This window comes from Eleutherodactylus coqui, chromosome 13 (assembly GCF_035609145.1).
Source record: "Eleutherodactylus coqui strain aEleCoq1 chromosome 13, aEleCoq1.hap1, whole genome shotgun sequence".
NCBI classification, from domain to species: domain Eukaryota; kingdom Metazoa; phylum Chordata; class Amphibia; order Anura; family Eleutherodactylidae; genus Eleutherodactylus; species Eleutherodactylus coqui.
The window spans coordinates 69,767,004-69,782,214 of record NC_089849.1 but is presented as its reverse complement, the minus strand read 5'-3'; the positions used below and the strand labels follow the sequence as shown (position 1 = coordinate 69,782,214).

Below are 15,211 nucleotides of genomic sequence, written 5' to 3'. Positions count from 1 at the left end.
CCCTCTCCACCCCTTGACACTATATGCAATGGGAGGGGTGGGAAGGGGGCTGAGCTAAGTTCCAGGAGCCAGGAGCAGGAACAGAGCTCCCGCCCCTCGCCACTATTTGCAATGGGAGGGGCAGGACAGGACTAAGTGCGTTACTTAGCTCCGCCCCCATCTCGCCCCCTCCTATTGCAAATAGTGGCGAGGGGTGGAGAGGGGGCGGAAGCTCAGTTCCTGCTCCTGGCTCTTCCATCCTCCTCCCCCTGCAGTTAAGGACACCGTATATCGTCCGGGCGTGAAAACCCAGTCTATATACGGTCGTCTAAATAAGCCCTTAAATTCATAGAGAGCAAATAGTGTTTTGTACAGTACTTTGCTGTAGGTTTTGCCGCATTGGAATCCAAAAAAGTATACATTTTTCTTAAATCTCTAAAGCAATTTATGTACATTTAGCAAACTAAAAATACTTGAGCACATGCAAAAGTATTCAGCGAAAAACATACTAAGTACATGTTTGTTCCTAATTTAAATGGCAGCAGTTGTTCTTTCTCTCCTTACCAATTATAGGAGGATGATCTGAGGATGCAGGCAGGAAATCATTCAAGAGAAGCATGATGACAGATAATCCCAAGAGCAAAGTGATCTTGAAGTTGACTTTTTCATTGTATGATTTTGGAATGTAGTAACTTAATATGTCAAGGATCATCAGAATCAAGGAAGGTACGATTAGGGCTAGTATGTATAAGCTTCCTTGCCTCTCCATCTGCATCTAAGGAATTACAAAAATACAAAGTCCAAATGAACAAAGTGTACTTGAATTTCACATCCAGACACAAGTTCTTGCATCGACAAATTAAAAACCTTCCTTTTCTCTATCTTTTTTTATTCATGAGTAGAGATGAGCGAGCATTGCCTTTAGCGAGTATCTCCCCGCTCGAGACTGAAGGTTCGGGTGCCGGCGCAGGGGAGCGGTGAGTAGCGGCAATCAGCTGGAGGGAGCGGGGGGGAGAGAGGGAGAGAGAGATCTCCCCTCCGTTCCGCCCCGCTCTCCCCCGCAGCTCCCTGCCCGCTGCCGGCACCCGAACCTTCAGTCTCGAGCGGGCAGGTACTCGCTAAAGGCAATGCTCGCTCGAGCAATTGCCTTTAGCGAGAATACTCGCTTATCTCTATTCATGAGCCTTTCTTTTCTGTGTTCTACCTGAAGGAGCACGGGCAGTTCTGAAATGTACTGTTTCAACCCTGACTATTAACCACTTATAGCTCAAAGACGTACAGGGTTTGTATGTAGCAGGATCGGGGGACAATCCCACTCCATGCAATGCGGGTGTCGGCTGTTTCTCACAGCTGAAACCTCTTGGCAACAGTCGCGATCAGCGCACATGCTGATTGTGGCTGTTAACACTTTAAATGCCACAGTCAATTCTGATGTTGGGGCATGTAAAAGCCCCAATTGGAGTTTGGGGGCCCCTGAATGGTCTGTGGCTTGATAGACTGCCTGGCAGATCGCAGTATAATGTAATACTATAGTAACTATAGTGATAAAACAATTGGAAATTGAAGTACCCTATGGGAACTTTAAAAAATTTAAAAATCATTTTTTTTTAAATACATTTTTTATTCATTGTTAAAAAAATAAAGGGTTTAAATAAAAAAAACTTTTCACATATTTATAATAAAAAAACAAAAACATATTTGATATCACTGCACCCAAATAAGTTGATTTATCAAAGTAAGGGCCCATTTACACGGCCGTAGGTGTTTTACATGTGCCCGCCGGCGCCGTAAAAACGCTTGAACAGCAAAGGGCCCGGCGTATATACGCCAAGGTCGCAATGCCGTGGGGCCTAGGGAGACATTCCCTCTTCCCTCTCCGGCTCACCTCCTCTCTCCTCCCCTCCAGCCATGTCCAATGGGAAGTGGCGGGGCTAAGCTCCACCTCCGCTCCGCCCCTCCCATTGCAAACAGCAGCAAGGGGCGGAGAGGAGAAGAGAAGGGGAAGGGAGTTTAGCAGTCTTGCTGCTAAACTCCCTCCCGCCTCCCTTCCCTGGCAGCTAGCATAAGCTCCCATAGGAATCTACTCAGCTGCCGCTGCAGGCATGGAAGCGCCCCACCGGGCACTTGTACGCCACAGAAATACGCCCCAGGACACTGATGCATTCTAAGCCACAGCATCAGAGGGGTAGCGTATATCGGCCGGGCGTGAAAACCCGGCCGATATACGACCATGTGAATAAGCGCTAACACATTATTTACCCTGCATGGTAAATGTCGTCAGAAAAAAAAATACACAACATCAAAATTGCACTTTTCTGGTCACCCCAGCTTCAAGAAATAATTTAACAAAAAGTGATCAAGAAGTCGTATGTACAACAAAATGGTACCAATAGACACTACAGGATGTCCCACAAAAAATGATTTCTCACACAACTATGTATAAAAAAAAAACAACAGAATTGCGCTTTTTTGGTCACCCTGTCTCCAAGAAAAAATGTAATTAAGGGCGGCTTCAGACGACCGTATATCGGCCGGGTTTTTACGCCCGGCCAATATACGGTGTCCCTCTCTGCAGGCAGGGGAGGCTGGAAGAGTAGGGAGCAGTGCACAGAGCTCCCGCCCCCTCTCCGCCCCTCGCCACTATGGTGTGGGAAGGGGCGGAGCTAAGTTTTGGGACTCAGCTCCACCCCCCCTCACAAGTGTAGGATGTGAGAAGCAGAAATCTCTTTTCTACATCTCTCCAAGGCCGAATGCACACAGGCACACGCGGATTCTGCATGAGAAATTCCACACAAAATCCACCCGTGCCCGCAGCCGTCGACCCTGCGTAGCTGTCCATGTCTTCTTTCTTCTGTACTGCGGATGTGTGTGGATGTGCCAGCCACTCCACAGTACAGATTTTTTTTTTTAAACTTCCCATGGAACCCACCTGCAATGTGAATTGTGGACGGGGTGCGGATCGGACAGCTTCCATTGACTTCAATGGAAGCCATCCATGCGGGAACCGCAGTAAAATAGAGCATGCTGTGATTTTTCATTTGTGAGTGGAAACCGCAACTGGTTTCCGCTCATGTGCATGAAGAATTATTTTTCCATAGCATGCTATGGAGGGTTATTGCTGCGGAATCTGGCTGTGTGCATGAGGCCCAAGTCCTGTGGGGCCTCTGCTATGACTGAAGTAAGGGAAGCATACTTGAAGTGGCCTCCTGCTGCAATAGGGGCAGATCATCTAGGAAGACCACCACCATCATCTGCAGGAGATTCAGGTACCGATCCTTTTTGAGAGTCCCTGGAATGAACACAGATCCAACAAGACGATTGTGCCAAATTCCAACCCAAAGGTTGCATTTTCTTCTGATTGGGTCATGCTCTTACTAGAAATTTGAATTGCATCTGCATTGAAACAGCATTTCGTCATTCCCTAACATGGTCCCGCAATGATAGCATCAGCCCTGGACTGTACTGCTGATTGGTGTCATTCAAAAAAAAAAACAAAACAGATTTCTGCTTCTCACATGCTACTCTTCAACTTTGCAATTAGGTTTTACTCTCTCTCTCTCTTACTAGGCCCACAACACAAAATTAAAATTTATGTTTTGGGGCCCCAGAGGCCTGTGCGCCATAGCATTGTGTAGCGCATCCATGACTTCTTATTCAAGTATCAGAGGGCGGATTCCCGTCGGAAATCTCGCGGTTTGACCGCAGCAAAAACCGCGAGATTTCCGCCGGGAGAACCGCCGCGGTTTAAGCCGCGGTGGCTTTGAAGCGGTCCGGCCGCTTGCTTTTCCGTTGCGGCCGGCGCTCCATAGAGGAGAGCGCGGCCGCGACGAAAATAAACAAAAAAAAAAGTAAATAGACATGCTGCATCTTTTGAAACCGCAGCCGCGGTTTCAACCGGATTTACCGCAGCGGATTAGCCGTCCCGTGTGGACGAGATTTCTGAGAAATCTCATCCACATGGCTGGCTAATCCTGAGATTAGCGGCCGCGGGCGGATCTGCTGCGGCAAAACCGCGGCAAATCCGCCCTGTGTGAACCCAGCCTAAGGCTTCTTTCACACAAGGCCGTTTTCACGGCCGGCTGATATACGCTGTGATCTGATGCATTGGATTCCAATGCAACAGATCACATAGCCATATTCCTGAGACGTAAAAGCGCCCGGCCAGCCCAATATAGCGCCGGGCGTTTTTACATCGGGCCCAAAAGATAGTCCTGGAACTATCTTTTGGGCCGGAATACATCGGCCGCTGCATGGGCTCCTATGGGAGCCCATAGCAGCGGCCGCAGGTGGGAGGGAGTCTAGCAGCCTCCCTCTGCTCTCCTTCCCCCGTACAGGCTCACCATGCTTCTCCTCCCGGCTGGATCTCTGCAATGGGAGTGGTAGTGGCAGAGCTAATTGCTGGCCCATCCCGCCTCCTCCCATTGCTGGCTGTGGACAAGGGACGGGACGTGGGCGGAGCTAAGCTCCCGTCCTCTCCCCACCCCTTGTCCATAGCCATGAATGGGAGGAGGCGGGACAGGATGGTGCTTAGCTGCGCCCCTCCCATTGCAAAGAACGAGCGGAAAGGAGAAAACAGGTGAGACTGTGATGGGGAGGGAGGTGAAATTTGCGACGGCATGGTGAGCTTGATGCATATGCACCGGACACCATGCCGTGTGAACGGGTGCACAAGCATTAGATTTGTGCGCCCGTTAACAAGCGTCTACACCCCAGATGGAAGTATATATTGGCCAGCCGTGAAAACTCCGGCCAATATGCGCTCGTGTGAAAGAAGCCCCATTTCAATATGGACACCAGTACTGAGATATAGCGCTGGATCCGACTTTTTGACATCACCCTGTATTATTACTAATAAGATCTAATATGATTTTATGGGAAACCTAAGATGTAGTTTTCTTACTGAAAGATGGAAACTAAATTAGACACATACATAGTTACAACTATCAATAATTAATCTGAATACCGTGTATTCGACCCTTGAGAAGCCATCCATTGAGTTTTCTTCCAACCGTAGCTTCATTGGATGCCACTCTCCATTGTAAACAAAGTACTTCATATGTTCTTTGTTTATTTCAGTGACATTTTTCAGGGGTTTCAATATAATTCTGGTCTCTAGGAAATACAAGAGTGTGTTACCTTTGTATCTGATACAGAAAAATAATGCTGAGCATTTTACTGTAATATATTCACACACACTGAGATTATACTGCATACAGTATTGAGAGAAAAAATATATCATGCATGCGAGGTCCTATACGCTGTGAGGGTATGACGAAAGATGTGTAATAAGTGCAATACAAAAGTAATTCCATGTAAGACAGTACAGTTTTCTGCTAAAACCTAGATCAACTATGAGCTAGGTGATCATAAGGTGGAGGAGAAAGGGATGTACAAGGCCTAAACCAAAATGTGGATGACCCAAAATATTTACCGAAAGAGACAAAGGACAGCTGGGAGGAATTTTGTGCAGTGTTTGCTTTTCCACTATCCAGGAACACACTGAAAATCTACAAGCAAGTAGAAGCGTCAGTGTCAGCACCGTACAACGGGAACAGCTTGCTATTGGCTATATGGGTTATGCCACTGCACACAAGCCATGCATCATGATGCTTGCTCAGATATCCAATTACTTTTGGTAGGATAGGGTACCATAGAGGGAGGTCAAGCAGCTGCTATGAGGCCTTTGGAGAGTAGTGGCCCATCCTTGGTTGGTCTTATACCCTTTGCTACTGGGTGGTGAAAACCTGTACAGGACTTCCCCCTTTTAGAAGAATTGTATCCATTTAGCAAATCTAAAGATTTGTTAAAAAATAACCTAACAAATGGCCTTACAGGAAAACTCACCACTATGCACAGCACTGACAAGAGTTACGCTACATTTCTGAGTATCAAATGGAAAGTAGTAAAAATCCAAAACGCATGTGCTGGTCAAGCGCATTGGTTTAATAGCTGTAATGATGCCATCATGAGTCAAATTGATGTACTTTATCCAACTGGTCGAATCCTCAATAACTCTGCAAAAACAAAAAGAAGAATAATACAGGCCCCTACCACAACTAAATAAACTTTACAAGGCTTCAAACTACAGATTGGTTGTGCCTCGTAATGCGTCAAATAGTAATCATGAGTCTTGGAATGACCACATGGCATTATCAGTGGATTTATTTTATAGGAATAACTCCCATAAAACAAAAAAAACTTCTGTTCTGAGGCATTTTTGTTGTGTTCTTTCTTTTGGGAAAATAATGGTAAAATCCAGGGCTTATTCAGTTTTTCCTTACAGAAAGTATACCAATTTTCCCTATTATGCCCTTGTATGTCTGTTCAGGACTTGGAGTGATGATATGTTACATTGACGGCCACTTATTTCAATCATCATGTTGTAATGCTATATTTTCCTTGTAGCAAAATGTTTCATGAAATAACAGCTGGGAGTTGCAATAGCCGCTGAATATTTCAAAATAGGATTGTCCTCTCTAATGATTTATATACAGTAGATGTAAGATTGTATTTTGCCGTTTGTGTTGGGATTTATAATCATCCTACCGAAGAGCAATAACATCCTGAGCTGAGAACTGATGCTGGGTACTCTGCATATTGATCATTTATTCCCATTTCATAAAGTGATGACATATTGCTGGGATAGGTCCAACCTCTAGGACTCCCATCAATCCTGAGAATAAAGGGACTGCATTGCAGATTGCGCATCGGCCACTTGCTGTGAATGGAGCTGTGCTGAAATTCCCTGCGCAGCCAAGTGGCTGGGAGTTAGGCTGTGAGCGGTAAAATAGTGAAGGGGTTGCGGTGTTGAATTACAGGTCGGACCCCCATGATCATAAAACAATGGCATACAGTACACAGTACTAGTGATATAGTAACATAGTATGTTAGGCTGAAGGGAGACAATGTCCATCGATTTCAGTCTGTTTCCACCCCCTATTGTTGTGATATCACTTTATGAGATGTGAATACCTCTTTAACTGTAGCGCTGCCTGTCTGAATTGATCTATCAAAGTACTAACAACCACTTGTCAGTGAGTGAGTTACATGCTCCGCCCCTGATCACATAATGCTGACATCACAGGTCCTTCATCTCGGCCATGATTTCAACTCAACGAGTGGCTGAATCACTGGCACTCTGAGCTCCGCCCCCCCGATCACATGAGTGTGACGTTATCATAGAATGGTAGAGTTGGAAGGGACCTCCAGGGTCATCCGGTCCAACCCCCTGCTCAGTGCCGGATTTACTAAATCATCCCAGACAGATATTTGTCCAGCCTTTGTTTGAACACTTCCATTGATGGAGAACTCACCACCTCCCGTGGTAACCTGTTCCACTCATTGATCATCCTCACTGTTAGAAAGTTTTTTCTAATATTTAATCTGTGTTCCCTCCCTTTCAGTTTCATCCTATTGCTTCTAGTCTTTCCTTGTACAAATGAGAATAGGGCTGATCCCTCTGCACTATGACAGCCTTTCAGATATTGGTAGACAGCTATTGAGTCTCCTCTCAGCCTTCTCTTTTGCAAGCTAAACATTCCCAGATCCTTTAACCATTCTTCATAGGACATGACTTGCAGACCGCTCACCATCTTGGTAACTCTTCTTTGAACTTGCTCCAGTTTGTCCATGTCTTTTTTAAAGTGGGGTGCCCAGACTTGGACACAGTATGCCAGATGAGGTCTGACTTAGGAAGAGTAGAGGGGGATAATGACCTCACATGATCTAGACTCTATGCTTCTCTTAATATAACCGGGAATTGTGTTTGCCTTTTTGACTGCTGCATCACATTGTTGACTCGTGTTCAGTCTATGATCTATTAGTATACCCAAGCCTTTTCACATGTGCCGCTGCTTAGCTCAATTCCTCCCATTCTGTATGTGCTTTTTTCATTTTTCTTGCCCAGATGTAGGACTTTGCATTTCTCCTTGTTAAATACCATTCTGTTAGTCGCTGCCCACTGTGCAGGCTTTTCTAGATCATTTTGAATACTCTCTCTAGGGTTAGCTATCCATCCTAGCCTTGTGTCATCAGCAAATTTGATCAGTTTCCCATCAATTCCCTCCTCCAGATTATTTATAAAAATGTTGAACAACACTGGGCCTAGGACCGAGCCTTGTGGTACCCCACTTGATACATTCTTCCACTTGGATGTGCAGGCATTTATGACCACTCTTTGAGTACGGTCACTCAGCCAGTTGTGAATCCACTTTACAGTTGCCTTGTCAATCCCATATTTGGTCTTTTTTTCAATAAGTATAGTGTGAGATACTTTGTCAAATGCTTTACTAGGGTCAAGATAAACTATATCCACTGCATTTTCCTGATCAACTCAATCGGTGATACTGTCATAGAAGAAAATTAGATTAGTCTGGCATGACTTGTTGGTTACAAACTCCTGCTGGCTCTGGTTGATTACTCCACTTTCATCTAAGTACTTGCATATATATTTAATAATTTGTTCAAATATCTTTCCTGGTATAGAAGTCAGGCTCACAGGCCTGTAGTTTCCTGGATCCACCTTCTCCCTTTTTTGACGATAGGGACATTTGCCCTTTTCCAATCTTCTGGGACTTCACCTGTTCTCCAGGAATTTTCAAAGATTATGGCGAGTGGTTCAGCAATTACCTCTGCTGCCTCCTTTAGTTTCCTGGAATGTAATTCATTTGGACCTTGAGACTTGAATTCATTTAAGTTAGTTAAGTGTTCCCTCACCATTTCTCTGCTTACAGATAGCCTGCATTCTTTTATTCCCCCAATAGCACAGGGAAGATTAGTTGATGTTTCATCTACTTTCTGAGAGTAAAAGGTCCTTCATCGAGAGATAGAGTTACATGCCCCGCCCCTTATCACAAGACGGTGACATCATCACAGGTCCTTCAGTAAATTACATGTGATGATGTCATTCACTATATTATAAGTGGCGCATTGCATCACCAGAAACACTGGTACTATAAATAATACTAATAACTAGTAAGATAGAAAAGAGAGATATATAAACACAAACTATACTTACTCTCAGACTTGAAGCACACACTTACTAAGATATATCAACTACCTACCAAGCAAGTTCTTGGACCCGATATTCTGAGCATGCATACTGTGTATAAGTCTATACATATACCAGTTATATACTAAGGGCATACTCACTCTGCATAGCCCATGACCCAGTGCAGGTGGTTTTGAGGATCAGAACAATCCTGACATTATAATCACTCTATTTTTTTGATCTTTGGTATTAGCTTTAGGAAGGGTGGCTGACCCGTAAAGTGGGCTTTACAATGGGAATGCTTGGAGTCCTCTTTTCAACTGTACAAGGGCTGGGTAATGCACTCTGCTTTCTGAACAGATACCCACCTACCAATGTAGGATAGACTCATTTGGAATGACACAGGTGGCGCAATGACATAGTCACACAACCTTTGTCATACAGAAGGCGCTAATTGGTGGGACAAAGGGTAAAGCAGGGTTTCCTTGCACCCGTCTATGTTGTTGTCAAATTCAAGGATGCAGATGCAGTTGAATGCCAGATGGAACCAGGTCAGCATCTCGTTTCTTTGAACTGTCTCTTTTCACATCTACTTTGAGAGAATCAACTGGAATCCAACCCCTGATTCAATGGTTCTGTCTAAGTTTCCATAATCCTTTCCTGCCTTTTTGACAAAAAATAGTAATGTGCACTAGCCATGATGTTAGTTTGAACTGAGCCTAGTCATATATGCTGTAAATAAAATATTTATTTAGCAGATAGAACTTTACAATGAATATGTTCTTACTGTTCAACGAAGTAAAGGTCTGGTATCCAGAAGTAAGATAATGGAACCGTGATATGGCTTATATTACAGAATTGTTGAGGATCCCATGATATGAAATCATTTTTCCACTTCTACAGAGAGAAACACTTATATTTAGAGAGCAATGAAACAAATGTGTTTTAAAGCTAAGAAATAAGAAAAAATTATTCTTACCAAATATATCCAAAAATATGTTGTTATGGTCTGCGTCTTCTCAACCTATGGAAATACGATGGGCATGAAAGACAGCACATAACAGATAGTTTACTACAATTGCTGGAAATCGCTTAGAGTGATCACTAAAATGAATGACGTCTACCTTTTAGTATAATTTTTATTTTATTGTCAATGATGGTTGAGAAATTTTAATATTAACCAGCTGTAACCAGGTCTTCGAATGAAGCCCATTTATTTAACTCCACCGATCTTACTATTACCAGACTACCACCACCACTACTCATTTCCTGCTCCCCTGCCTGGTTATTCCTCAGCTAATAAAGTTCTTCTCTTTCCCTAGAACATGTCCTCACCACATCCAGGATGGAGAGTAAAACCGAATCCACGGTGATTATTAATGGCTTCGTCCAGTCACTTCTTGGCATAGTCATTAAAAGCAGATGCTCACGTTCTGTGATATTGAGATACTCAACCACATCATGTTGCTTGCAAGTCTGATTTAGCAATGCACCTGGGAGGTAACCTAGAAGGTTAGATGGAGAAGAGAGAATGAATGGATAGTATTAGCAATGACGTAGTACATAACATTGTTTGTTTTCATCCTTTTTTTTTAGACATATCAGGTAAGAGAGAAGCCTACATTCACTACTATAAAAATTTGGAGGTGCCACGTGAGATCAGCCTGTTCAATAAATACTGCTGCTAATTCTCAGGCTGCTCAGCTTCGATAGGGCAATAAGTAAAATTATACAGTGAAACCTCTCCAAAAGGCCATCACTTTTAGAAGACCACCCTGTTATTGATATCCAACACCAAAATTCGTAAAATATTGCAAAGCCATTGGAATATCTTAAAAGATGATCCCTTCCAACAGAGCTTATTGACTGAAAACCCCATCCTCACGTTTCGGAGGAATAAAACTCTAAAGGAATTAGTAGCACCATCATGCCCCCATAAACGCATCCAAAAAATAGAAGGAAGAGAAAACAAAAAACCTTGGGAAACAACTCTATTCTTGGTAAGATAAAAGGGACGTTTAAATGCGGCAAACCAAGATGTAAATGTTGTGCACTCATTACCCACGGCAGAAAAGAAATGAAAGTAAGGCTAGATAACACATTACATTAATAATATACTGAACTGCGACACGAAATACGTGGTTTATTATTTAGAGTGTCCCTGCGGATTGGGGTATGTGGGGCGTACTATTAATGCATTAAGAATACGTATTGGACAACATCGGAACAATATAACAAAAGGATTTCTGAACCACAGAGTGTCTCAATATTTCCTTCAACAACATAATAGCGATTTCACAGGTCTGAAAGTCACGCCAATAGAAAAAATCCAATCAGGACAATTCTCTCTTCTAAAAAGAACAGAGATGTTTTGGATTTATAAGATGAGAACATTGGTCCCCTTTGGTCTAAATGAAGTTTTAGAGAAGAATATTTGATTACCTTTATTATTATTATTTTTTATTTTTTTTTAATTAGAGGCAAAATATATACGAACATTGGTCCCTATACCACGTATTGTGATGAGATGTAATATAGTTTAATACTGCTATATATTTGACCTTAAGAAAATAATATACAATCACGTTTTATGCATAAGTGTTTTTATCTGCAACCATATAATTTATCATTATTTAAAAGAAATGATTTTTTGTTACAGATGCATGGGTGACGCGGATCCCTTGAAATAATAACAACAAAAAGGTTAACAATTTCTTTTTTCCATTTATTATTTATCATTCAGTTGATTCTGAATATAAAAGATCACACCAATTGCCATATATGAATTATAGTAATTAAGACTTAATTTTATCGTTATAATATACCTGGCTTAATCCTTAGAGGTCTAAAACAAATAAGGCTAACTTGAAAAACGAAATTATGCCATTAGCCCCACCCCTATTATGGCACGGCACTCCGAGACAGTGTGACCGCGTCACAGGGAAGATCATGTGATCCCCTGTTATGACGCGGCGCGCACGGACAGCGTGATGTCACATAGTATGACGAGACGCGCCCGAGCAGCGTGTTTACGTCTCCTGTTATGACGTGGCACGCACGGACAGCGTGACGACGCTGTACTGTATGACGAGACACGCCTGAGTAGCGTGTCTATGTCTCTGATTACACCCTCCTTTTCTCCCATGAGACGCCCGAACCACGGCCCCCTATCATTGACTCCTCCCCCTATGATGACGCGACAGGCTGACATCATCAGCTCCTCCCACAATATGGCATCACCCATGAACTGAAAGTTTTTCATGTGCTACTATAAATGTGAGTATATTTTATACATGTTGTTATATTGGCTTGATAAAGGTGTTATTGTAACACCGAAACGCGTTGCCTGTGGATCGCACTGTCTCTGTCTGTGGATCGCACTGTTTGTAGATCGCAATAAATTGTGGATTTTACCCTAGTACACCGGTGTGTACTGTTGTCTAAGATTGGAGTCAGCACTTCAAGGAGGGGGCTTCTGTACATCACATACCCCCCTCCTGTCCAGTAAGTGTCTTTCCTTTACTATTATTACAAGTCTCTATTTTGTAATATAGCACAATATCCTGAAGCGCAGTGACACTTTTTTTCTAATAGAATACTATTCATAACCCTATTATTGAGACCAGATTTCCTGCGACAGATCAGTTCTACCATGCAAGTTCTTTTGAGAAGACTACCCCCTAGAAGACCACGTTTCAATGCAATTTTGGATGGTTGTGTAGTGACCCGAAGGGTCCTTCAGAATAGTCACACTTACATTTGTCCTGTCACACCTGTCTATGTGCTTCCCGGAGGGAAAGAAGGTGCCGTACGTGGGAGAAACCTTGTTTCCCCCTTCCTAAGCTAAAAGCATAGTGCTGGCAATAGCTGGTTGCCTATTGGCTATATGTCACGCCTTCACTAATTGATGGGTGAATCCAGAGCAGGAAACATTAGTATGAGTCTCTATGCAGAGGGGGAGGAGAGCTGAAAAGTGTGGGAAAAGAGAAGAAGTGAAGGAGGAGTTAGTATGTAGTTGTGAGGGAAATTTGCAGCGAGTTGTTTCAGAAGGTGTGTCAGGAGTGCCAAGCGTGCAGTGATTCAGCAAGCCTTCCAGAGTAGCGAGGTCCTTTCAGCTCCCTTGTTCTGTCAGCGGTGAGAAGAAAAGAGTTAGAGCTCATCGTTCCACTACAACGGTGAGTCAAACTATCCGGTGAATTCAAAGCCAGGATTAGTTCAGAGACCATTGCAACTCTCATCCAACACCTGCATCTTACACTTCCAGTAAGCCCATCATATAGTCAAAGCTGTGGGGAATCATTACTGAGTAGCCTCTAGAAAAATAAATAGAGAGAGCATTGAAGAAAAATTCCACTGTTTTCAACGTGTTGATCAACTGCATAATTTCCGGCTCTGCTAAACCCTTGTAACGCTGCAAATCTGAGTGTATTACAACTGTTCATTTCAAAGCTTAAGTAAAACTGCAAGCTCCCAGTTTACTAAGACAAACTACTGTACTCATGTCAAGTTATTTCACCATCAATCAACTTAAGAGTTAAGATTGGAGTACTGGCGTCACCCGTGACAAAACCTACCGTTGAGTTTAAACTTATTGTAATACGTCATTTGTGCCACTGTGCGACAACGGAGCAAAGCATCTTTTCTATCATTGTCGGGAGAGCTTGCAGAGCCACCCGTGACAACCATCTTGCAATCCCCATGATCTCTCTCACTTTGGGGCGCTCAGCTCGGCCGTTGCAGTTGTCTCAAATACATTTGACTGCATTTCCATTAACCACAGATATGTGAATGATAGAAGTGTTAAAAGGACCTGTTCCATTTCTCTATTATTCTGCGCAGTCAATGCATATTGCCAGGCACGTATGGCGCGCAGTGCAATTTTTTTTACTTGGAAGTCGCTCATTTTAATAGGACATGCCTCCAACATTCAGCATTTAATCAAAAACAGTATATTTGACCCCCTTTATCACATCACAAAATTAATACAAACCAGACATCAAACCCTGATTAACTCATACAGACAAGACCCCTAAATTAATACAAACCAAACACTAAATGCCCTACATAATTATAGACCCTAAATCAAGTATACCCCAGACTAGACTCACTAAATAAATTCAGCCCCCCTCAGATTACAGACCCCTAGTGCAGACTTTACTGGAACCTCAAAAATAAGACCATCTAAATAAATATACAACTTCTGGACACTGGCCCAAGCATCAGGAATGAAAACGGTGAATTAAAGAGGTTGTACCAGAGTTTCAAATTAGCTCTTCTCCACAGGATAGGGGATAAACTGCCAATCTTGAGAACAGGACTTCCGTGTTCTGCTCTCCCCTGCACTGACGTCAGAGAAGGGAGCACTGTCTAAGCATGTGTGGTCAGCGCCCCATTCATTTCAATCGGGTTAATGGAAATACCCGAGTGGGCGCCGCTAAGGATACCTGCCGTCCCTCTGTAAGTGAATGTAACATTGGTGCACTTGTGCGAGCAGCACTTCATTCAGTCTCCCCCTCACTGCGGAGGGTGCAGTAACCCCCCAGTGAGGATGACAGGGGATATAAGACCCCTATTCTTGAGATGAAGAGAGAGGCAGTGAGAGAAGAGTGGGACAGAAGAGTCACATTCTCAAGATTGACAGAGGTCTCAGTGGTGAAACCCCCACAAATCAGCAAGTTACCCCTATCCTGTTGATAGGGGATTACTTAAAGTTGTGGTACAACCCCTTTAACAGATGTAGGTAGTATAATTTGAAGATAGAGTGCGACCGTAACAGTTGCCTGATTTTTCTGGAGTCCGGAAGACCTCTACTCTGTATGGGAGTATCCCGGACATTCTAGGAATTTTGGCAAATGTGGGCTGCAGCCATTTGTCAGTTTATCCATACATTTTCAGCAGAAATAACAAAGGCACAAGGCAGAAAAGAGGCTTAGAAATTGTTACGTCCATAGGAATACGAGTATTTACCTCTGAGGAGAACGTGCAGGATTGTTCTCAGTAAGAGAAGCAAAGTAAACCTGTAGATATTATACCTTTTGATGGCTAACCAAGAGAGATGATGTTATAGCGAGTTTTTGAATCTACATAAGGTTCTTAAGAAATATGTGTATAAATATATCAATATATGTATATATATAGGCACAGACATAGCGTGATTAATTTGCATTTAAAACAACGAGATAACAGAATGAGCAGAGGGGTAAATGTGCTTTTAGACGGAACGATTATTATTGTTCAAAAAAA

At 43.1% G+C, this 15,211-nt stretch overlaps 1 protein-coding gene across 1 annotated transcript in view; it reads right to left on the bottom strand.

Annotated features, from left to right (window-relative positions):
* The window catches only part of LOC136587394 (5-hydroxytryptamine receptor 3A-like), a 28,368-nt gene extending 14,795 nt beyond the window's left edge, over positions 1 to 13,573 (bottom strand). Inside the window, exons 1-7 of the mRNA XM_066585969.1 lie at positions 13,543 to 13,573; positions 10,304 to 10,473; positions 9,948 to 9,992; positions 9,756 to 9,865; positions 5,824 to 5,993; positions 4,943 to 5,091; positions 544 to 754 (exon numbers count right to left, since the gene is read on the bottom strand). Coding sequence (XP_066442066.1) covers positions 544 to 754; positions 4,943 to 5,091; positions 5,824 to 5,993; positions 9,756 to 9,865; positions 9,948 to 9,992; positions 10,304 to 10,473; positions 13,543 to 13,573 — 886 coding nt within the window. The remainder of the gene's footprint in view (positions 1 to 543; positions 755 to 4,942; positions 5,092 to 5,823; positions 5,994 to 9,755; positions 9,866 to 9,947; positions 9,993 to 10,303; positions 10,474 to 13,542) is intronic.
* Between the last annotated feature and the right edge of the window lie 1,638 nt (positions 13,574 to 15,211).